Here is a 25,519-nt window from a genome sequence, read left to right as displayed (position 1 = left end):
CACTAGTAATAAATGACTGGCCTTGAATATAGTGTCAGTGGGGCCCTTAGGTGCTGTGTATCAATTGCAACATTTACTGGTACAGCTAAGAGAAGCTGGAAAGGGATACACTTTAGCACTCTGATCCCTTAAAAAATGATATTTGTGGATACGTCAATTTCAATTGAAAAATAATACTTTATTAGTTAAGTTTAAAAAAATGGGTTACTTTAAAAACACATTACTAGACATGGTCTGGCTGATACACAAAAATAGGTCCTCATAAAAGATAAACCAGGGAATTGAAAAATCACAGTATACGTCTGCTACAAGTATGCATGGTCTATATGAGGTAGATAAATATATATATGTAGGTGTATTGGATGAAACCACAAATATAGAGTCATCAAATATTCAATGAAACTGCCATAGTCCAGCTCATATTTGTCTGGTTATACCATGTGATCTGCGTTCAACTAATTTAGTGAGTAGTTGGCGTTGTTACTAATGTTAGTGTTTGGGTGCAAACTCAGTGATATAGATTGGTTTTACAATAATAAAGGAGGTCACTGGTAAAACAGAGGGTTTCTTAAAGTTACAGATTCCCATCGTATACAGTGCTCTCCTACTATTATGAGTTTAGGGTAAGAGCTGCAAACATCTCCTTGTAATGTTTGCCTATACTAGGGCTTTATAGTATACTTATACCCTTTAATACAACTTAGTCAGTCTCATATTAGTACAAGGATATTATCATTGAATTATATATTAATTATAACAACATGCGGTTACAAATGTAATTGCCCACATATATTAGCTACCAATTCTAGATCGTTATAGTCCACTGCTAGAGTATACAGGTGGCCCTCGTTTTACAACGGTTCAATTTACACCGTTTCAGAATAACAACCTTTTTTTCCAGTCATGTGACTGCTATTGAAAAGCATTGAAAAGCAGTGCATTTATTAAAATAGCCAGTAGGTGGAGCTGTCCGCTTGTGTTGCAGCAAAGCCAAGCAAGCTGAAATGAATCAGTTTAACCAGACCTGAGCTATTGAGCAGATTTCAAAGGAACAAGATTTTCCTGTCTATAAATCAGTCCCGATTTGAATGCATAGAAAAAACGGTTTGCAGAAAAATGCAAGTGAAGTCTGTGTTGTGTGTTTATTTTATTAGGTTTATAATGCTGTTTAGCAAATGTTTTTGTTAATTTAACTTAGTTTAATTATATATTCTGTGTTGTGTGACTATTTTATTAGGTTTCTAATGCTGTTTAGCATTTAAAGTCTTCATTTCAAAGCTTTAAAAATAATGTATTAGGTGTTACTTATGACAATTTTGAGAGGGGCCTGGAACCTAACTCCCTCACTTCCCATTGACTTACATTATAAACTGGGTTTCAATTTACAACGGTTTCGATTTACAACCATTCCTTCTGGAACCTAACCCCGGCGTAAACTGAGGGCTACCTGTATTGTAAAAGTAAGTAGACAGTGTCCTATCAATATATGGATACTAATGTTACGTTTTGCATCAATAGTAATACCCTGCGTTTACCAATGTAAACACCCACTTATGTTAGATACAATTGTTTGGCCTTTAAAGGTATGGTCCCCTGCTCAGATACGCTATTAAGATCAGGGCCGGCGCTTGCATATAGGCAAGTTAGGCAACGGCCTTAGGGCGCGGCGGGGCGCCAAAGTATGGGGGCGCAAATTGCCAGTGACAAGCAGCAGCAACATTTTTTTTTTCAGCAGCAACATTTTTTATTTTTTTTTACATTTGCTGGCCGCCCCCAGTCCAGACAACCTTGAATATTCTTTGGGCGAATTGGGAAAGTGGAGACTGAGTGCCGTGCTAATACTACTGCCGCCCGTGCTAATACATACATATTGGTTTGTCTGAAATTCAAATGTTTCCCGCGCGCACTGAACAGATGCAGCCTGTGCGCGCGGGAAACATTTGAATTTCAGACAAACCAATATGTATGTATTAGCACGGGCGGCAGTAGTATTAGCACGGCACTCCGCTTCTGTAGGGAAAGGAGGAGGGGGTGGAGCTGCTGCAGTGATGTTCAGCATGAAGGGAGGGAGCAAGCAGGGGAGTTATGCTGTTGCTGATGTAGAAGAACATTATACAGACTCAATAGGGGTAAGTTGCTGCAAATACAGCATCATTTAATTTAAAAATTGAACACATGCTATTGCTAACATTTTGGTTATGTGACAACAGTGCACGCTGTTAGCAATAGCACAGAATAGCAGCTGAGCTACACTGCAAAAAAAAACAAACAACTGAAACGCAGTCAGCTTTAAAACTCATGTGTCCAGTCCAGCACACAGCAACTGCTCTTAGTGTTTCAAGTTGAAACACAGAGAGCAGTTGCTGCATGCTGCTGGACACATGAATTTTAAAGCTGCGTTCAATGTCTGTGATCACTGAAGCAGGTCTGTTCAGTCCAGACACAGATCGTCAATCAGGGATCTGTCTGTTTAACAGCATCGGAACATGATTGCTTGCAGCCTGGCTGCAGAAAGTAAGTTGTACCATAACAATCTAAAGTAACATGGTCCTAGTGCCTAGGTGCCCAGTGCCCTTATCTAAATGTGTTTATTAATGTGCATTTGTGTGTGTCTAAATGTGTGTGTAAATACAGTAAATGTCAAAATGTGTGTGTGTGTTTGTGTATCTGTGTATGTGTGTAAATGTGTGTTTGTGTAAATCTGTGCAAATGTGTGTGTTTGTGTAAATGTGTGTCTGTGTAAGTGTGTAAATATGTGTGTTTGTGTATATGTGTGTTTGTGCAAATCTGTGTAAATATGTGTGTTTTTGTAAATGTGTGTGTACATGTGTGTGTACATTTGTGTGTAAATATGTGTGGCTGAGAATTTTCACCCACAACAGTAATCCATAACTTTCCTTCTTTTGTTGGGACATTAACTTTTTCAATGTAAAATTTTTCTACTTCCCTAGTGCTACAAAATATATATATATATATATATATATATATATATATATATATATATATATATATATATATATATATATATATACACACACTGTATGTGTATGTATATATATATACATACACACACACACACTGTATGTGTGTGTGTATATATATATATATATATATATATATATATATATATATATACACACACAGTGTATGTGTGTATATATATATATATATATATATATATACACGCGCACACACAGTGTGTGTGTGTGTGTATATATATATATATATATATATATATATATACACACACACAGTGTATGTGTGTGTGTGTGTATATATATATATATATATATATATATATATATATATACACACACACACACAGTGAATGTGTATGTATGTATATATATATACACACACAGTGTATGTGTGTGTGTGTATATATATATATATATATATATATACACACACACACAGTGTATGTGTGTGTGTATATATATATATATATATATATATACACACACACACACAGTGTATGTGTGTGTGTGTGTGTATATATATATATATATATATACACACACACAGTGTATGTGTGTGTGTGTATATATATATATATATATATATATATATATATATGAAAAGTAGGTGACAAAACAGGCGCACAAGGCACACTTTGTGTAATACGTTCTGGTATTGAAAACTATATAGAGATGTGAAAAAATCCACGCTCACCTGGTGATACCTCACAGTATGAGGTATTTAGAAAGCCTTAGTGTTAGTAAAGTCTTCCTCCTCTCACTCCTCTATCTCTCCACGATCCTCAGATGTCCAGAATCTTTTCCCTGTTAATGGGAAACTTGTAGGGCCAAAATAGATGGTATCAAAGGGAGATGGGATAGGGGAGACAGTGTGCTTTTAACACATAAACACTACTAACAAAAATGTGTAAAATTAACACCAGGTTTATTATAATTCTGTAAGAACACCTATTACTTCAATAGGCACATATAACAAAAATAACTATAGAGCCGTAGTAGGACCGGTACCAGGATCCTATGTATGGACCTCACAACCAGGTACCTGCTAATTCGCTCTTAACACATAGATAATAGTAGTAAAAATGGAGCTCTGAAGGAATATAGTTAGACCGCTGCACTGTGTTACAATTGTGCAGCAGCCTGTTCCTTATGCAGCTCCGTGTAAACTCCTGTGTAGTGTGCTGACGTTTGGCGGGGGGCGGAGCCTAACGCGTTTCGTAACCAATAGGTTACTTCATCAGAGGTATGGGCCGCCCCCCTACCTAGAAGAATATATACGCTTAGACTGAGGATAATTATCCTCCTACTAGCCCCTACGACGCCATCTTGTTTGTGGGCAGCAAGATATTTATTCCAGTAGCGATATGTGGGCTTTTATTGTTGTAAGCTTTTGAAAATAATTTATATTTTAACCAAATCCAACTCCTATTGGTAAAACGGATGTGTCTGTCTGAGTGCATTTAGAGGAAAAAATGATATCGTTTGAGCTTTATACTGCATTACTTCTTAGGGGGCATATATGTTATTATTGCACCCATTAGATAAAAATTCTCTCTGTTTGCAGAGATAAGAAGTATTATGTATATAAAACCAGCTATACAGATAAAATCAACAATAGATGATCAATATTGTTATAAAACCGCTAGGAAGTAATCAGAAGTTTAAATAAAATGAATATTCCTTATAAAATACATTTAAAACTTATCTATACATAAGGTGCTCACAGACAATAAATAATTAATTAATTACTGTTAAAAAAAAAAATATATATATATATATATATATATATATATATATATATAATATCCCTAATTAATGAATTTTATATATACAGAATAAATTATTTTATGAATAATAAAACCATAAACCTGTTATAAAAAAGCTGCCAGATCAATATCTCTATTTAACCCCTTAGGTTCTAGAGTCTCCAATTTGTGTATCCAGAAAGTTTCTCTTTTACGGAGATCTAAAAGTCTACTACCTCCCCCTTTTGCCTAAATGGACTTGTTCTATGGCTTTAATAAAAAAATCATTCTTATTTTTCCCATGTACCTGTGTGAAATGATTTATTAGGGGGGTTTTTAGAGTTCCAGCCTCAATGTTTTTCATGTGTTCCAGGCACCGTATCTTAAGACCCCTTGTAGTGCGACCAATATATCTCTTGGGGGTACTGCAGGTGCATTCTAGCATGTACACTACATGATCTGATTTACAGTTCATCATGCTTTTTATAGGATACTTTTCTCCATTATTATCACATTCAGCATACTTGTTAAACCGTTTATCCCTGTGTATGTGTGCACAGCAAACACAGTTTTTTCTCTGACATTTAAAAAAAACTTTTATATCCATAATCTGGCCTTTCATGCTTGTTTTCTTGATTTTTTGTGTATCACTAGGTGCTAGAAGGTTTTTCAGATTTGTGTTTTTCTTATACGTAATGTTAGGTCTACTGCCTATAGTGTCTTTTAGTATTGGATCATTTTTTAATATGGACCAATTTTTTTGGAGAATGTTTTTAATTTTCCAATGACCCTCGTTGAATGTGGTTACAAAGTTTATTCTGTTGTCTCTCTTTCGGTGTCTGTCTTGTGTGTCATTAGTTATATTTTTGACTGATGACTTCATTTGCGGTCTGTTTTTATGTACAAGCTCCTGTCTATCTAGTTTCATTGCTCCCTGTACCTTTTCTCCCTGTACCTTTTCTGTTGGGTAATGTTTTTCTGCAAATTTATTTTTAAGATGTTCTGCTTCTGCTACAAAGGTGTTAATGTCTGTGCAGTTACGTCTCACTCTCTGAAATTGCCCATATGGGATATTTTCTATCCACTTAGGGTGGTGACTACTTCTTGCATCTAAATATCCATTGGTATCAGTAGTTTTTCTATAAAGTTTACTAGATACTTTTCCATTTGAAATGTATAAAGTGACATCTAGAAAGTCAATAGACTCTTCTTCTAGTCTATGGGTAAATTTAAGATTCATGCCATTGGTATTTAGGTCCTGAACATATGCATTCCAGGCATCAGTTTCCCCGTCCCAGATGATTAAAATATCATCTATGAACCGATGCCAGAGAATTACGTTCTTATGTTTGAATTGTGACCCTTCATAGACCATGTCTTCTTCAAATGCCCCCATGTACCTAATAGAGACTACAACCCCCATACAATGAGAAATCACAACTATAAAGACAAGAGAGACCAGTGGGAACATGTAGACCAATATTGGGAACCTAGTACAAGTGACACCTCTAGAAATAGAAATGACCACTATAATAAGGATTTTCACGACAGACACCATACAGACGAACCAAGAGTGCTAGAAATACAAAGAGAAAGGATACCCCCACAACATACCCCCCCAGAATGGCGACAACCACGCACAAATATAGAGGGGAGAAGGGGAAAAAGACAAATGGAAGAAGAAGGGGATGCAGAGCTGGGAGAAAATCTCAGCTTCGCTTTGTCTAGTGCTTTTCTAATGGCACTGGTACCACACTCATGTGGGATTTGCAGAAAAACATTACCCAACAGAAAAGGTACAGGGAGCTTTTGATAAAGCAATGAAACTAGATAGACAGGAGCTTGTACATAAAAACAGACCGCAAATGAAGTCATCAGTCAAAAATATAACTAATGACACACAAGACAGACACCGAAAGAGAGACAACAGAATAAACTTTGTAACCACATTCAACGAGGGTCATTGGAAAATTAAAAACATTCTCCAAAAAAATTGGTCCATATTAAAAAATGATCCAATACTAAAAGACACTATAGGCAGTAGACCTAACATTACGTATAAGAAAAACACAAATCTGAAAAACCTTCTAGCACCTAGTGATACACAAAAAATCAAGAAAACAAGCATGAAAGGCCAGATTATGGATATAAAAGGTTTTTTTAAATGTCAGAGAAAAAACTGTGTTTGCTGTGCACACATACACAGGGATAAACGGTTTAACAAGTATGCTGAATGTGATAATAATGGAGAAAAGTATCCTATAAAAAGCATGATGAACTGTAAATCAGATCATGTAGTGTACATGCTAGAATGCACCTGCAGTACCCCCAAGAGATATATTGGTCGCACTACAAGGGGTCTTAAGATACGGTGCCTGGAACACATGAAAAACATTGAGGCTGGAACTCTAAAAACCCCCCTAATAAATCATTTCACACAGGTACATGGGAAAAATAAGAATGATTTTTTTATTAAAGCCATAGAACAAGTCCATTTAGGCAAAAGGGGAGGTAGTAGACTTTTAGATCTCCGTAAAAGAGAAACTTTCTGGATACACAAATTGGAGACTCTAGAACCTAAGGGGTTAAATAGAGATATTGATCTGGCAGCTTTTTTATAACAGGTTTATGGTTTTATTATTCATAAAATAATTTATTCTGTATATATAAAATTCATTAATTAGGGATATTATATATATATATATATATATTTTTTTTTTTAACAGTAATTAATTAATTATTTATTGTCTGTGAGCACCTTATGTATAGATAAGTTTTAAATGTATTTTATAAGGAATATTCATTTTATTTAAACTTCTGATTACTTCCTAGCGGTTTTATAACAATATTGATCATCTATTGTTGATTTTATCTGTATAGCTGGTTTTATATACATAATACTTCTTATCTCTGCAAACAGAGAGAATTTTTATCTAATGGGTGCAATAATAACATATATGCCCCCTAAGAAGTAATGCAGTATAAAGCTCAAACGATATCATTTTTTCCCTCTAAATGCACTCAGACAGACACATCCGTTTTACCAATAGGAGTTGGATTTGGTTAAAATATAAATTATTTTCAAAAGCTTACAACAATAAAAGCCCACATATCGCTACTGGAATAAATATCTTGCTGCCCACAAACAAGATGGCGTCGTAGGGGCTAGTAGGAGGATAATTATCCTCAGTCTAAGCGTATATATTCTTCTAGGTAGGGGGGCGGCCCATACCTCTGATGAAGTAACCTATTGGTTACGAAACATGTTAGGCTCCGCCCCCCGCCAAACGTCAGCACACTACACAGGAGTTCACACGGAGCTGCATAAGGAACAGGCTGCTGCACAATTGTAACACAGTGCAGCGGTCTAACTATATTCCTTCAGAGCTCCATTTTTACTACTATTATCTATGTGTTAAGAGCGAATTAGCAGGTACCTGGTTGTGAGGTCCATACATAGGATCCTGGTACCGGTCCTACTACGGCTCTATAGTTATTTTTGTTATATGTGCCTATTGAAGTAATAGGTGTTCTTACAGAATTATAATAAACCTGGTGTTAATTTTACACATTTTTGTTAGTAGTGTTTATGTGTTAAAAGCACACTGTCTCCCCTATCCCATCTCCCTTTGATACCATCTATTTTGGCCCTACAAGTTTCCCATTAACAGGGAAAAGATTCTGGACATCTGAGGATCGTGGAGAGATAGAGGAGTGAGAGGAGGAAGACTTTACTAACACTAAGGCTTTCTAAATACCTCATACTGTGAGGTATCACCAGGTGAGCGTGGATTTTTTCACATCTCTATATAGTTTTCAATACCAGAACGTATTACACGAAGTGTGCCTTGTGCGCCTGTTTTGTCACCTACTTTTCAGATTAACAAGAGGAACCTCGCCCTGCGGGGGATCACCTTTACTCTCAAACGGGCTGCCATATATACATATGCACGGGAACCTGCACTGTGGATCATAAGGAACTTTTTCCATAGACTAACCACCCTTATATACCTGAGACTGTTGGTTACAGAAACTGTATTAGTCTAATATATATATATATATATATATATAATCTGGGTAACGGATGGGATTATATATTTAGACAAACAGACAACTCATATCCTTCTAGCGCTGATTGTGTACTATTTGTGTAATATATATATATATATATATATATATATATATATATATATATATATATATATATATATATACACACACACACACACTGTGTGTATATATATATATATATGTGTGTGTGTATACACAGTGTGTGTGTATATATATATATATATATATATATATGTGTGTGTGTATACACAGTGTGTGTATGTGTGTGTGTGTGTATATATATATATATATATATATATATACATACATACATACACACTCTATGTAATAAGCAAGCGCTACCCAGGTGCTGAAACAAAAATGGGCCAGCTCCTTAGCTTGCATTCCAGCTTTTTAAATACAGATACCAGGAAAATGAAGAAAAATTAATAACAGGATTTACTTTTAAAGTTGCTTAAAATGTCATGCTCTAAAAACTTGGATTCAATATCCCTTTAACTAGCAATAGGATGGTATGTAATCTCGGGGGGGGGGGGGGGGCGGCAAAATGCATCCTTGCCTGTGTGGCCCAAAATCCTAGCACCGGCCCTGATTAAGATAGTACAACGGTATCATGCTATTTGCTTAGACACCATAAATATAATTTGAATACTTAATAGCCAATTGCAGTTACTACTATTGTGTCTTAGCACAAAGGTTATCCAAAGGGTTCTGATTATTTGACAGACAAATAGTGGTGGTAGGATCTGTATTGGTATCGTAACGGTTACCCCACATAGATAATTCAAAAGCTAGAATATACAGCTAGGTAGCAGCTCAGATATTGGTTTAATGCCATGTCACTAGACTAGTATTTTAAAAATAGAAGGGTCCCATAAGCCCTCTCCCCTGACATGTTTCGCTGGTTCTCCGGGGAGAGGGCTTATGCATTATACCAGTGACCTCCTTTATTATTGTAAAACTAATCTATATCACTCTGAGTTTGCACCCAAGCACTAACATTAGTAACAACGCCAACTACACACTATATATTAGTTGAACACAGATCACATGGTATAACCAGACAAATATGAGCTGGATTATTGCAGTTTCATTGGATATTTGATGACTCTATATTTGTGGTTTCATCCAATACCCCTACATATATATCTCTATCTACCTCATATAGACCATGCATACTTGTAGCAGACGTATACTGTGATTTTTCAATTCCCTGATTTATCTTTTACCAGGACCTATTTTTGTGTATCAGCCAGTCCATGTCTAGTATTTGTTTTTAAAGTAACCCATTTTTTAAACTTAACTAATAAAGTATTATTTTTTTAATTGAAGTTGACGTATCCACAAATACCATTTTTTAAGGAATCAGAGTGCTAAAGTGTATCCCTTTCCAGCTTCTCTTAGTTGTACCAGTAAAAGTTGTCTGCCAGTAACCAGTTTTCTTTATTTTATTTTAATTTAAAAAAAAACATTTTTTCTGTAGTGTAGCTGAACAACTCCCCCCCCTCGTTTACCCCCCCTCCAAGATCCTTTTCCTGCCCTCTAATTGTCCTCTCCACCATATGATCCCCCTCTACCTCCTTCTCCCTGCCGCTCTCAGAGTTTTTTTTTCTCTAGCGTAGCGTTCCCACCCGCTCTCGCCCCCCTACAGTGATGGGCTGCCCACCCACCTCCCTCCTAACCCTCCCACACCACACGCCACCAATGATCGGCACCACTGCTGCCACAAAGTGTCCCTCTCTGCAGATCTATTTCCGTACTGCCCCACTCCTGGGACATGCAGAAATAGTGTGATCTCTCTACTTTTAGTGAGATGGCGGCAGAGAGAGACCCAGGACAGCAGTGTTGTACAGGGTACGACGCTGGTCCTTAAGGGGTTAAATAGATATAACAGTCAGTATTGTGCTGATGATGTACATAAGTTTATACTAAGCAGCATTTAAAATCCTTTACTCTTGGAAAAGGACCATTAAATACAGTTGAATTGCATAATAAACAAGTATCTAATGAAAAGGCAATTCAAAAGCACTTACTCTGTATTTCAAATAAGCATTAGATTTATTTTCTGCCACATTTGCTGGCCCCCTGTATCACGTGACAGTCATCAGCCAATCACAGACTAGTATACATATACCCTGTGAACTTTTGCACATTCTCAGAAGGAGCTGTTGCCCCAGTAAGTGTGTATATAAACGTAATGTGCATAATTTGATAATAGAAGTAACTTAGATAGTTTCTTAAAACAGTATGCTCTATCTAAATTATGAAGGTTTAATTTTGACTTTAGTGTCCTTTTAACAATAAGATCAGCACCATGTGCACATGCTCAGTGTCAGTCTGTGCTTAAAAGGGCAGTCTACACCTTAGTCATCTTGCTTTAGATTAAGCTGCAAATAGCCTCCTGCACCCCTTTCTATATCATGCAGCAGGAACGGTAAAAAAAGTTATTTAAAAATGAATATTGTTTCTGGCCACTTTGAAATGGCTCAACCCACTGATGACATCACAATCTGGGCTACTGTCAGGGTTGGCAGCCATTTTACTTATCTCTTACTGAATCTGGTGCAGAGTGTCTGATGCTGCTCATTTCCTGCACGCCCTCTTATGGCCAGACTGGTGTACATCATCCGTGTGAGACAGGTTGCAGTCTCAGTATTGTGATGTCATCACTTATTATTTAAAGGGCCTCTGTTCAGTATGCTTTGCCCTTGCGTTGTCTCAGACCTGTTTGTGAGTTCCTGTTCCTGTGTATTATTTGGCTGTCCGACGTCCCTCCTGGTCCCTGACTTGGCTTGTCTGACTACTCGTTTTGGCTCCTGACTCGGCTCGTCTGACTACCAGCTCTGGCTTTGACTACTGGCTTGTTATTTGACTTGTGGATTTTTTATTATTTCTTTGTTATTAATAAAGGTGTGATTATTTTTGCACTTCTTGTCTCAGTCTGATTCCTGGCACCCTGACATTACGCAAGGGCCATGAATCCTGATGGTGCTAATAATCCACCTTTACCTACCATAATTTCCAGGATGGATGAACAGGATTACTGCTTGGATCAATTTGCACTAGCCCTGCAAACCCTGCTTACTCGCACTGCACATTTGGACCAGAGTGTCCCACAAGTTATGGCTGCTCCTGTTTCCGCTGCTGCACCTAGTCCTACCAGGAGCATGTTCGGTTCTGCACCTCTACCTCAGCGATATGGAGTGCAGAGGGTTTTTGAACCAGGTTGGCATTTACTTTGAGATGTTACCTCAGGCGTTTCCCTCTGACAGAGCTAAGGTGGTATTTCTCATCTTGCTACTCTCTGACACAGCCCTTGCCTGGGCTAATCCCTTGTGGGAGACGAATAACCCTGGGATTTCAAATTACCCTGAATTTGTGGCACCCTTTTGATTTTGTGGCCTCCTCTGCTGCTAAATGACTCATGTCCATTCAGCAAGGTACGAGATCTGTTGCTCAGTATGCCATTGAGTTCCGTACGCTTGCCGCAGAGGTAGGTTGGAACAATGAAGCCCTTGTTGCCAGCTTCTTTCATGGGCTCTCTGATGAGATTAAAGACGAAGTTGCTGCCAGAGATTTACCAGACGATCTCGAGGCATTGGTGTTTTTTTTAATCCTAATTGACATCAGACTAAGTGAGAGGCCCTCTTTCAAGGAGCGCTTGCGGAAGCCTCCTGTTACGTTGTCTCCTACGTGTTCGTTCCCACCCATGCCTCCCTCTCCTCCCATGCCTCCTGATCCCGAGTCACCAGGTACTGCTGAGCCGATGCAGTTGGGATTCATGCATCTCTCCGCTGTGGAGAGGGCCTTTAGGAGGAGGGAGGGGCTCTGCCTCTATTGTGGGTTACAGGGCCACCTTTTTAAAGTCTTGTCCTACACGGCCGGAAAACGCTCACACCTAAGGTCCTGTCTGGGGCAGACCATGGGTGGTGTATCCTCGCCCCCGGAACCACTAAAGGAGAAACCTTTGGTCACAGTTGTCCTTTCCTGGGTGGACTCCTCCATAGTCACTCAGGCTCTTGTTGACTCCGGTGCTGCGGGCTATTTCATTGACAGTGCTTTTGTATCAAAGCACTCCATTCCTGTATTGCCATGGTCCGTTCCACTTGCTATTGAGGCCATTGATGGTAGGCCCCTTCAGCCCGCACACGTTATACACGAAACCGCTCCGTTATCCATGGCTGTTGGGGCTCTACATTTTGAAACCCTCCAGTTCCAGGTGATAAATTCTCCGCATTTTCCGGTTGTTCTGGGTTATCTCAAAAGCACAATCCCAGTCTCTACTGGCGCAGGTCCGAAATTTTGTCATGGTCCCCGCAATGTATCTCCACTTGTCTTCGGAAACCAGGCAAAGTCTTGTGCACTTCTTCGGTATCTCAATTGCTAAAGGAGTACCGAGAGTTCCTAGACGTTTTTGACAAGGTGCATGTCGGTACGTTGCCTCCTCACCGGTCTTACGATTGTGCCATAGACCTGCAACCTGGAGCCATTCCTCCTCAGGGCCGGGTTTACCCTCTGTCTGTTGTGGAGAATTGTGCTATGGAGGAGTATGTTGCCGATGCTCTGTCGCGGGGGATCATCCACAAATCCTGCTCTCCTGCAGGGGCTGGCTTCTTCTTCGTGAAGAAAAAGGGTGGCGAGTTAATACCATGCATCGATTATAGGGGTCTTAATCGTCTTACCATTAAGAATGCTTACCCTATTCCGCTGATTACGGAAAACTTTGACCGCCTCAAGGGAGCTACGGTCTTTTCTAAACTTGATTTGAGAGGAGCATACAATCTCGTTAGGATTAAGGAGGGCCACAAATGGAAAACAGCATTTACCCCGAGGAGCGGGCATTATTAGTATATTGTAATGCCCTTTGGCCTATGTAATGATCCAGCTGTTTTCCAGGAATTTATTAATGATATCCTACGAGATATGTTGCAACGGTGTGTTGTGGTGTACTTACAGTTTTGCTCATAAATTTACATACCCTGGCAGAATTTATGATTTCTTGGTCATTTTTCAGAGAATATGAATGATAACACAAAAATATTTATTTCACTCATGGTTAGTGTTTGGCTGAAGCCATTTATTATCAATCAACTGTGTTTACTCTTTTTAAATCATAATGACATCAGAAACTACCCAAATGACCCTGATCAAAAGTTTATATACCCTGGTGATTTTGGCATGATAACATGCACACAAGATGACACAAAGGGGTTTGAATGGCTATTAAAGGTTGAGTGTGCACATATATTGTGTGTGAGGTACATGGGTTACAGTTGAGTGTGCACATATATTGTGTGTGAGGTACATGGGTTACAGGTGAGTGCACATATATTGTGTGTGAGGTATGTGGGTTACAGGTGAGTGCACATATATTGTGTGTGTGAGGTATGTGGGTTACAGGTGAGTGTGCACATATATTGTGTGTGAGGTACGTGGGTTACAGGTGAGCGCACATATATTGTGTGTGAGGTATGTGGATCAAAGGTGAGTGTGCACATATATTGTGTGTGAGGTACGTGGGTTACAGGTGAGTGTGCACATATATTGTGTGTGAGGTATGTGGGTTACAGGTGAGTATGCACATATATTTTGTGTGAGGTACATGGGTTACAGGTGAGCGCACATATATTGTGTGTGAGGTACGTGGGTTACAGGGGAGTGCACATATATTGTGTGTGTGAGGTACGTGGGTTACAGGTGAGTGTGCACATATATTGTGTGTTAGGTACGTGGGTTACAGGTGAGTGTGCACATATATTGTGTGTGAGGTACATGGGTTACAGGTGAGTGTGCACATATATTGTGTGTGAGGTATGTGGGTTACAGGTGAATGTGCACATATATTGTGTGTGAGGTATGTGGGTTACAGGTGAGCGCACATATATTGTGTGTGAGGTATGTGGGTTACAGGTGAGTGTGCACATATATTGTGTGTGAGGTACACGAGTTACAGGTGAGTGTGCACATATATTGTGTGTGAGGTACGTGGGTTACAGGTGAGTGTGCACATATATTGTGTGTGAGGTACGTGGGTTACAGGTGAGTGTGCACATATATTGTGTGTGAGGTACGTGGGTTACAGGTGAGTGTGCACATATATTGTGTGTGAGGTACGTGGGTTACAGGTGAGTGTGCACATATATTGTGTGTGAGGTACATGGGTTACAGGTGAGTGTGCACATATATTGTGTGTGAGGTATGTGGGTTACAGGTGAGTGTGCACATATATTGTGTGAGGTACGTGGGTTACAGGTGAGTGTGCACATATATTGTGTGTGAGGTACGTGGGTTACAGGTGAATGTGCACATATATTGTGTGTGAGGTATGTGAGTTACAGGTAAGTGCAAGTATATTGTGTGTGAGGTACGTGGGTTACAGGTGAGTGTGCACATATATTGTGTGTAAGGTATGTGAGTTACAGGTAAGTGCAAGTACATTGTGTGTGAGGTACGTGGGTTACAGGGTAGTGTGCATAATAAGTTTGATATCTACTAAATAATGCTCTTGTGTGCATATAGTAATTTTCGGGCCATTACATGATTTTTATTTATATATATAATGAGAGATACATTGATACATCCCACGAGTACTACAAACAACTTACACATATGCATCTATATTCTTATTGTACAGGCCGTATGGATGTACCACCTTCAGAGGGCTCAGTGGTTGAACACAGAGAACAGTATGTATGTGATCACGTGAAGACTGAGGAGGATGAAGTTCCTATAAATATGGTTACAGGTGATTAGTACTCATTAACACATTACCCTCAAACATCTGCCGTTATAGCGCAGGTCTTGCCACCGGCATGCAGTCCTAATACAGCTTTACAACTGTCGGCAAAGCTACGCTAGTTAAACCTTTAACAACCATGGATGTACAGGGTACGTCTCATTAAGGGGTTACGTAAAGGGAATATTCTGTGATGGTGGCATTTTGCCTCTTGTAAATAACAGTTATATTTATCAGATGGTTACACAGCAGACACAGGTTAGTGAGCAGCTCATGTATGAATACCAAAGGGCTAGATTACAAATGAAGCGCAAAACTATAATCAGTATTGAGTGCTAATTCCACTAAAGTTAAATCTATAGTGCTCCTATTCTTGTACTCGTATTACAAGTTGAAAATAAAATGTTATCACAAAAGCCATAGCTTCAGGTGAACTAACATCTGGAGGTCGGATAGTGTGACCTCGCTGAGTCCCTTTCTGCTTAGACTCTTGTATATTTATACACAAATAAATAAAAACACCTTTTGTGTTTGTCCCAGTCCAGCACCTGATCATAGACCATATCCCTTTAAATTACTGTTAGCACATTTATTTCAATAATAAACCTTGTTTCTGTATTAAATATGTATAACTATCAGTGAAATGCTTTATTTTAATATATTATACGTGTTTTATTGCACATATATTTAAGCGTTGCATATATTCAAGCATTAATGGGACAGTAAAGTCAAAATTAAACTTTTGTGCTTCAGAAAGAGATTACAATTTTAAACAACTTTCCAATTTACTTCTATTATCTAATTGTCTGTGTTCTCTTGGTATCTTTTGCTGAAAAGTATAGCTAGGTAGGCTCAGGGGCAGCAATGCACTACTAGCTAACTGATGTTTGGTGTCTCTGCACATACAGTATATGCCTCTTGTTATTGGCTCACTAGATGTGTACAGCTAGCACCCAGTAGTGCTTTGCTGCTCCTTTAACAAAAGATAACATTTGCTCCAATCCATGCACTGGTACAGTTTTATTACAGGACAGGGAGGAATCAGAGCAGAACCCCTTTCTCTTATCAAATTTGAATAATCCCTGGAGCCACAGATCTTAACATTGTATTTCTGGTTACTAAATTTCTGCATTATCCATTCACAGATCACTCCCGAACACTACCTGCAGCATATCAGCCTTTCTGACCTATCAGTGTTACCCTTCCAGTTTTGCCTGCAGCACATCTCACCCACTGGCCTTACAACCAAATACCAGTACCCACTACCAGGTCCAGTCTGCAGTGCACCATACATTCCCTGCTCAATCTAGCTGCAGTATACCTTACGCCCCAATACATATTTATTGCAGAATATGGCTCTCCTCACAGCACACCTCGCCTCCAGACATAATCAATTCAAGCACCTAGACCTTCATGCAGCACATCTGATCCAAGTACCTCAAGGGTTAGGTCTCACACCAAAACAGTCTACAGAATATTGCTCCTCCTTAAATCTCTTTGCATAAAGTCTCACCCACCATTTGTTGCATTCAGAACCTTTTACATCTGTTTTAATGTAGTTAAGCTGAGTTCCAAGCACACACTTAGGTTACATTCTCAGGGTCCCATAGCAAACCATATTTGGCCAGTAATCGTGATGCATCGCGGAATCAAATTAAATAGTTGACAGGATAATCGTAATCAAATCAAATTGTGAGACCAGTGAAGATGCGCACCTCTATAAAACAGGTGAGGAAATCGTGTAATCATAGTATATAAGGAGCCTCCAAAAAAGGCCTAGTCCTTCAAGAGAAAGGATGGGTTGAGGCTCGACAATCTGCCAAAAGATGCATCAGCGATTAATCCAAAACTTTGAGAACAACATTCCCCAAAGACAAATCAGTAGGATTTTGGACATTTCACCTTCTACAGTGCACAATATGATTAAAAGATTCAAGGAATCCAGTGAAATCTCAGTGCGTAAAGGGCAAGGCCAAAAACCTCTTCTGAATGAGCGTGATCTCCAATCCCACAGACGTCACTGTCTCAAAAACCGTCATGAGTTTGTAATGGATATCCTGACATGGGCTTGGGAATACTTTGTTAAACTTTTGTCAGTCAACACCATTCGCAGCTGCATCCACAGAGGCAAGTTAAGGCTTTACTATGCAAAGCAGAAGCCATACATCAACTGTGTCCAGAAGCGCCGCCGAATTCTCTGTGCTCGGTCTCATCTGAGATGGATAGTAGCACAATGGAATTGTGTATTGTGGTCTGACGAGTCAACATCTCAAATAGTTTTTGGAAAAAAACAGCCGTCGTGTTCTCTAGGCCACAGAGGAATAGGAACATCCATGCTGTTATCTGCGTCAGGTCCAAAAGCAGGCATCTGTCATTGTATGGTATGTCAGTGCCCAAGACATGAGTAAATTGCACATCTGTGAGGGCACCATTAATGCGGAAAGATATGAAGATATGTATGGAGCAACATATGCTGCCATCCAGACATCGTCTTTTGAAGGGACGTCACTGCATTTTCCAGCAGGACAATGTCAAATCACATTCTGCCCGGATTACAAGCGCATGGTTGCGAAAGCAGAGTGTTCGGGTGGTAACATGGCCTGCCTGCAGTCCTGACCTGACTCCAATCTAGAATGTGTGGCGCATTATGAAGTGCAAAATAAGGGAATGAAGGCCCTGTACAGTTGAAGACATGCATAATGGATAAATGGGGGGAAATTCAGCTTGCTAAACTTAACCAACTGGTGTCTTCAGTGCCCAAACGCTTAATAAGTGTTCTTAAAAGAAAGGTGATGTTACATAAAGTTAAACAGTCAACTGTCCCAACATTTTTGGAACGTGGTGCAGTCATCAGATTTGAAATAAGTGTATATTTTTTAAAAAAAACATTAAATTCACAAAGTAATACATCAAATAATATGTTTTCAATATAGTATAGGTGAAATGAATTGTTAAATTACTCTATTTGTTTGTTTGTTTTTGCATTTTCCATACTGTCCCAACTATTTTGGACTTGAGGATGTAAGTGTATTCGTGTGAGGGAAACAGGTCACAGGTTGTAACATTCCCTGTGCCTTTAAGTAATTCTCATCCTCTCCCTATATATTTAATGGACTTCCCAGAATACTTTGCTTGGTATTCCGGATTTGCCCATTCGTATCAGCCTCACTTTGTGTCTCACTCTTTGTCTCAGAGTGATGACTGCGTTACCTGCATATTTATCTCCAGGTTCAGTATTACTTCAGGTTGCTCCTGATGTACTCTCCAACTCTAGCTGTCTTTCTCCTGCTACACGGATCGTCTCCATTGTCAGTGTAACCTGACGAGGATCTCCGCCTCTACCCGGTGACGTCAACGACAGCTGCGTCTCTCTCCCTTCCGCTGCTGATCAGACCTGCTCCTCGTGCATCCAGCGTCGGCTCTCGCACGCATCACCTCCAAGAGTTACCGGAGTATTCGGAGTGAGTAACTTGTCCTCAGTGACTTATTCCCCTCTCTGTCTGGATAATATATTCTGCCTACCTTAGCTAAGTGCTACTGTAATTCCTCAGATATCTGTTTCCCTGTATATCAATAAGCTTTCTCTTGAGCTCAATATTTATCACAGTATGATAGGTTTCACTGATACATAAATACCAGAGTTAAGGGTCTTTATGAAAAGTGAAACCATATTAAAATCCTTATTAGTGTCTCCTGATATTCAGCCATAATATTATTGGACACTTTAAAGGAACAACCTTATTTAAACTTATCAAATGTTCAGATTTTTTTTCTGGAAATAGACAGCAATACAGGCAGTTTTATAATGCATGCACATTATTTTTTTCACTGAAAACCAAGACTTTCAACAGTGAGAGAATTAAAGTATTAACAATCATCTCATATTTAAGAGGTGAGCCCAGAGCTTGGGCAGATAGCCTGTATGAACAGAATGACCATATTTTGAATTCCTCCGTTGATTTCTTTAAAGCCCTATCTTCACTGTATGAGGATCCACACAGGCAGCTTACTGCAGAAAATAAATTAAGAGCATTGAAGCAACACGAAAGAGCAGTGGAGGATTACATCTCAGAATTCAAGATATGGCAGAAAGATTCAGAATGGAATCTAATTTCATTAAAAAAAACAATTTAGATTGGTATTATCTGAGGCTATCAAGGACAAATTAGCTAGAATTGATATCCCAGATGACTTAGAACAGCTTATGCTCCTGGTAATTAAAATTGATCATAGAATTAGAGAAAGGAAGCGTGAGAAATATTCCACTGACATACCTATTAAACATAAAGACTCTAACACATCTCTGTCTCAAGTTAGACTTAGTGAAGAGCCTATGGAAATAGGAGTTATTAGGGGACCATTAACATCAGAAGAAAAGCAAAGAAGAAGAGAAAATCATCTCTGCATGTATTGTGCCTCTAAAGAGCATGATGTATCTACCTGCCCCATACTAAGAAAACCTAAGAAAGGTAAGGGAAGAAAAAATCAGCTTATTCTATCATTTCCTAATGAACAATTAACTTATACCAAACTCCCTGTCTCTCTGCAGTGGGAACATCATCAGCTTCCACTTAATGCTTTCATCGATTCAGGAGCCTTTATGTCTTATAATGAGTCTGATGTTGTTAAATTCAATAAAATTCCACTCATTAAAAAATCCTAACCTGTGTTAGTTCGTTTAATTGATGGAAACCATTTAGAGTCTGGTCCCATCACTCATGAGACTATACCCATACTTGTACTAACTTATGAACATAAAGAATTCATTTCTTTTGATGTTCTATCTTCCCCTATTTTCCCAGTTGTACTGGGTTTACAATGGCTAAGGCTTCACCAACCCTCTATAAATTGACAGAACAGTAGCATTCTGTTTAACACAGAATATTGTCAAAACACATGTATCCAAACTGCCCATTATGACAGTTACAGGACATCTATTACCTCCTGAATATTCTGATTTCAAACAAGTGTTCTGTAAAAAAGAAGCAGAAAATCTACATCTTATGATTGCCCCATAGACTTAATTCCAGGTTCAGATATACCATATGGACATATCTTCCCCTTATCTGAACCAGAACTGATAGAATTAAAAAACTACTTAAACAAAAATCTACGTAAAGGGTTCATAAGACCGTCAACATCACCTGCAGGGGCAGGAATGTTCTTTGTAAGAAATAAAGATCATACTCTCAGACCTATTGTTGACTACAGAGAACTTAAAGTAAAAGTAAACTTAGTGCTTATGCTCTGCAGATTTACATAATTAATACCAAATCAATAGCACTTTCATTCATGGTTTTTTTTTTAACAATCAATAAATACTGTTTTGCCGCATTTAAATGCATATTTTTTTTGTCTGCAATTCAACCCGTTGGTGATGCGGCAATTTACTTCCTGGTCACGTTTTTACAATCTACCAATTGACTTTCTGGCCTATCGGCGGCCAGAAAGCTACGTCATACACTGCTCTAAGCAAATGCGCATTCGCCGAATCTAAGATAAACACGATTATCTCGGTCGCGCGTTTACATTAGGGGGTTGAGAAAGATCGCATGCGCATTTGAAGCCAGATCGGCGATTAGCGCATGCGCAATCCATCCAGATATCGTGAACGAGCATTTAGACTACGCATAGAGCGGGTGTGACCGCTCTATACGTAATGAATAGAAAATACAGGAAGAGGAGGGTGGGAGGAGCAACGGCGATAACGGTAGGGAAAGACAATATAAAAATATAAACTATAATATTGAAGTAAAAAAAAAAACAACATAGCGAAAATGTTATATTAGTTATATTTATTACATTGATATGTGGCAATGTTGTAAAATTTACTTTCACTTTAATAAAAGAACATTAAAGAATAGATACCCTCTACCCCTTATCCCCGAATTAATAGAAAGATTGAAGGGAGCAACAATCTATACAAAGTTAGACCTAAGAGGCTCATATAACCTCATTCGTATGAGGCCTGGTGATGAGTGGCTCACTGCGTTTAGAACACGATATGGTCTGTATGAATATACAGTTATGCCCTTTGGGCTATATAATGCCTCCGCAACCTTTCAGAGGTTCATAAATGATATTTTTAGAGATCTTCTGGACACCTGTATGGTTATTTATCTTGATGACATCTTAATTTACTCTCCCAGTTTACAGGATCATGTCAATCGCATGTTCGAAAAGTCCTCTCAAGATTACAAGCTCATCATCTCTATGCAAAAATAGAGAAATGTATTTTTCATAGCCAAGACATTACCTTTTTAGGTTATCATATAACCCCTAGCGGAATATCAATGGATAGTGGAAAAATTCAAGTAATTCAAGATTGGCCAAAACCAAAGAATAAGAAAGATATCCAGAAGTTCCTTGGATTCTCAAATTTCTACAGGAAATTCATCAAGAATTTTGCTAACATTACTAAGCCCCTAACACAGTTAACAAAGAACAATGTTTGCTTTGTATGGTCTCCAAAAGCTGATGAAGCATTTAAACATTTAAAAAATTGCTTCATAACCGCTCCTATTCTACAGTATCCAAACCCAAAATTCCATTATATTTTGGAGGTCGATGCCTCTGAATATGCCATTGGGGCTATACTTTCGCAACAAGAATCTACTAACACACCAATTCACCCTGTGGCATTTTACTCAAGAGTACTAAATTCCTCAGAACTTAACTACCACATAGGAGAGAAGGAGCTATTGGCCATGAAGTCAGCACTGGAACAATGGAGACGCTTATTAGAAGATACTGAGCATCCTATACAAATTTTCACTGACCATAGAAATCTCCAATATCTTAAAAGTCATAAAACTTTTAGCGGCTCGTCAAGTTCATTGGAGTTTGTTTTTCTCACGGTTTTCTTACATACTAACATACAGACCTGCACATAAAAACAAGAAAGCAGATATACTGTCCAGACTACCAGAGAAGCCTAAGGTAAATCCACCATTTGATACTGTAATTCCAAAACAATGTTTTACCCAATATTTAGGCTTTACTGATTCTGAAGAATTAGATCTCCAACATGAACAAGTAATTGATGATACTTTTCCTAAAAGTAAACTTCAAAAGAACACTGATGGTCTGTTTTACTTTGGAGATAACATATATGTTCCTCCAAATAAAAGACAAATTATTCTGCAAACTGTTCACAACTCCCTGCTAACAGATCATCCAGGAGTACAACGGACTTATGAGTTACTTAAACGTAACTACTGGTGGCCTAGGATGAAATCAGATGTACAGGAATACATACTCCACTGTGAGGTTTGCTCCACTTGTAAAGTTAATAGACAGAAACCATATGGTCATCTTCTGTCGCTACCAATTCCAGAGAGACCATGGACACATATAGCAGCAGATTTTATAGTAGAACGTCCAACTTCCAAAACCCATAATACCATTTTGGTTGTTGTAGATCTATTCTCAAAAATTAGTCACTTCATTCCTTACCATAAGTTACCAACCTCACTAGAAACCGCGTGCCTTTTAATAAAAAATGTGTTTGTTACATGGCTTACCTCTGTCTATAACAACTGACAGAGGGACGCAATTTACCTCTAAACTTGGGAAAGATCTCTGCAAATCCTTAAATATTACAAGACATCTCAGTACTTCATTCCACCCACAGACAAATGGCCAAACTGAGCGAACTAACCAATGGTTAGAAGAATATCTAAGATGTTTTACCACACAACAACAGGATGATTGGTCTGAGTTATTGCCTTTAGCTGAATTTGCACTCAATAATTCTTTACATTCCTCAATAAAATCTACCCCTTTTTTCTCCAACTATGGATTTTATCCAACATTCAATTTTCTCGAATAACGTGGAAGTAGTTGTCCTGTAGTCAATGATACCGTCAACACCATCGCAGAGACTTTCTCTATAACTGCAAACCATATCAAGGCCTCTCAAGCTAGACATACTATGACCTCAGACGGCAACCTTCCCCTACATACTCACAGGGCGACTTAGTTTGCTTGTCAACTAAACATTTAAGATTGTCAACACCATCAAGAAAGTTTAACATGTTTTACATTGGCCCTTTCCCTGTTTTGAAGATTAACAATAATGCTGTAACCCTCGAACTGCCATCCCAGTACAAGATACACCCAACTTTTCATGTGTCTCTCCTCAAGCCGTATAAGTGTCTTCAGACTGATGTTCGCCATTCCCCTGTAACTCCTCCTATTGAGCCTGACCGTGAATTTGAAATTCAATCTATTCTGGACTCTCGGATGGTATCAGGGAAGCTGCAATATCTTATACGTTGGAAGGGTTATTCAGCAGAGGATGACTCCTGGGAACCAGCCACTAATTTGTCAGCCCCACGGTTAGTCTCCTTGTTTCATCGGAGGAATCCCGAACGTCCTCATCCATGAACCCCAGTGGTGTTCATCTTTTGGGGGCTACTATGTAACATTCCCTGTACCTTTAAGTAATTCTCATCCTCTCCCTATATATTTCATGGACTTCCCAGAATACTTTGCTTGGTATTCCGGATTTGCCCATTCGTATCAGCCTCACTTTGTGTCTCACTCTTTGTCTCAGAGTAATGACTGCGTTACCTGCATATTTATCTCCAGGTTCAGTATTACTTCAGGTTGCTCCTGAAGTACTCTCCAACTCTAGCTGTCTTTCTTCTGCTACACGGATCGTCTCCGTTGTCAGTGTAACCTGACGAGGATCTCCGCCTCTACCCGGTGACGTCAACGACAGCTGCGTCTCTCTCCCTTCCGCTGCTGATTCAATCAGACCTGCTCCTCGTGCATCCAGCGTCTGCTCTCGCACGCATCACCTCCAAGAGTTACCGGAGTATTCGGAGTGAGTAACTTGTCCTCAGTGACTTATTCCCCTCTCTGTCTGGATAATATATTCTGCCTACCTTAGCTAAGCGCTACTGTTATTCCTCAGATACCTGTTTCCCTGTATATCGATAAGCTTTCTCTTGAGCTCAATATTTATCACAGTATGATAGGTTTCACTGATACATAAATACCAGAGTTAAGGGTCTTTATGAAAAGTGAAACCATATTAAAATCCTTATTAGTGTCTCCTGATATTCAGCCATAATATTATTGGACACTTTAAAGGAACAACCTTATTTAAACTTTTAAATCAAATGTTCATGTATACACATTCACCTTTGGCAACACTGTATTCACAGAAGTCACCAGATTCTAACTTTATACCAATGTATACAAATCATATGCAATATTGTTTTGGGTTGTTACACAGGTAATTATGCATGTGTGACATGTCTAAGTGATATAGGGTACAGGTGAGTGTATGTGTGTGATGTGTCTTAGGGATGCAGGGCATAGGTCATTGTATGTGTGTGATGTGTCTGTGGGACGCATGGCACAGGTGAGTGTATGTGTGTGTCTAATATTACAATTTCCTTGTTCAGTGCGGAAATGCAACCATATTTATATGATCTATGCAGGTGATGTTAAGACTGAAGTCACACTTAATGCTAAACAGACTAATGATCTGGAAGCTGTGAAGCAGGAAATCGGTGACAATATCAGTACAGGTGAGTGTACATGTGTGATGTGTCTTAGGGGTGCATGAACCAATTGAGTGTACGTACATGTGTGGTGTGTCTGATGGATGCACGTCTCAGGTGAGTATGTGTGTAATGTGTCTGAGAGATGCAGGGCACAGGTAAGTGTACATGTGTGATGTGTCTGACAGGTGCATGAACCAAGTTAGTGTACTTGTGGGATGTGTCTGAGGGATGCAGGTCACAGGTGAGTGTACGTGTGTGACGTGTCTGAGGGATGCAGGGTTCAGGTGAGTGTACATTTGTGATGTGTATGAAGGGTGCATGGCAGAAGAGGGTGTATGTGATGTTCCTAAGGGATGCAGGGTCTAAGTCAGTGTACTTGTATGATGTGTCTGATGGATGCACGTTTCTGTGGGACGCAGGTCACAGGCGAGTGTACGTGTGTAATGTATCTGAAGGATGCAAAGTACAGGT

At 39.0% G+C, this 25,519-nt stretch overlaps 1 protein-coding gene across 1 annotated transcript in view; it reads left to right on the top strand.

The window, feature by feature from the left end:
- The window catches only part of LOC128655643 (zinc finger protein OZF-like), a 52,016-nt gene that overhangs the window by 5,168 nt on the left and 21,329 nt on the right, over window positions 1-25,519 (top strand). Inside the window, exons 2-3 of the mRNA XM_053709234.1 lie at window positions 15,429-15,539; window positions 24,983-25,072. Of these exons, the coding sequence (XP_053565209.1) occupies window positions 15,434-15,539; window positions 24,983-25,072 (196 nt within the window). The 5' untranslated portion in view covers window positions 15,429-15,433. The remainder of the gene's footprint in view (window positions 1-15,428; window positions 15,540-24,982; window positions 25,073-25,519) is intronic.

This window comes from Bombina bombina, chromosome 4, assembly GCF_027579735.1.
Source record: "Bombina bombina isolate aBomBom1 chromosome 4, aBomBom1.pri, whole genome shotgun sequence".
NCBI classification, from domain to species: domain Eukaryota; kingdom Metazoa; phylum Chordata; class Amphibia; order Anura; family Bombinatoridae; genus Bombina; species Bombina bombina.
This window is presented reverse-complemented; position numbering and strand designations above follow the sequence as displayed.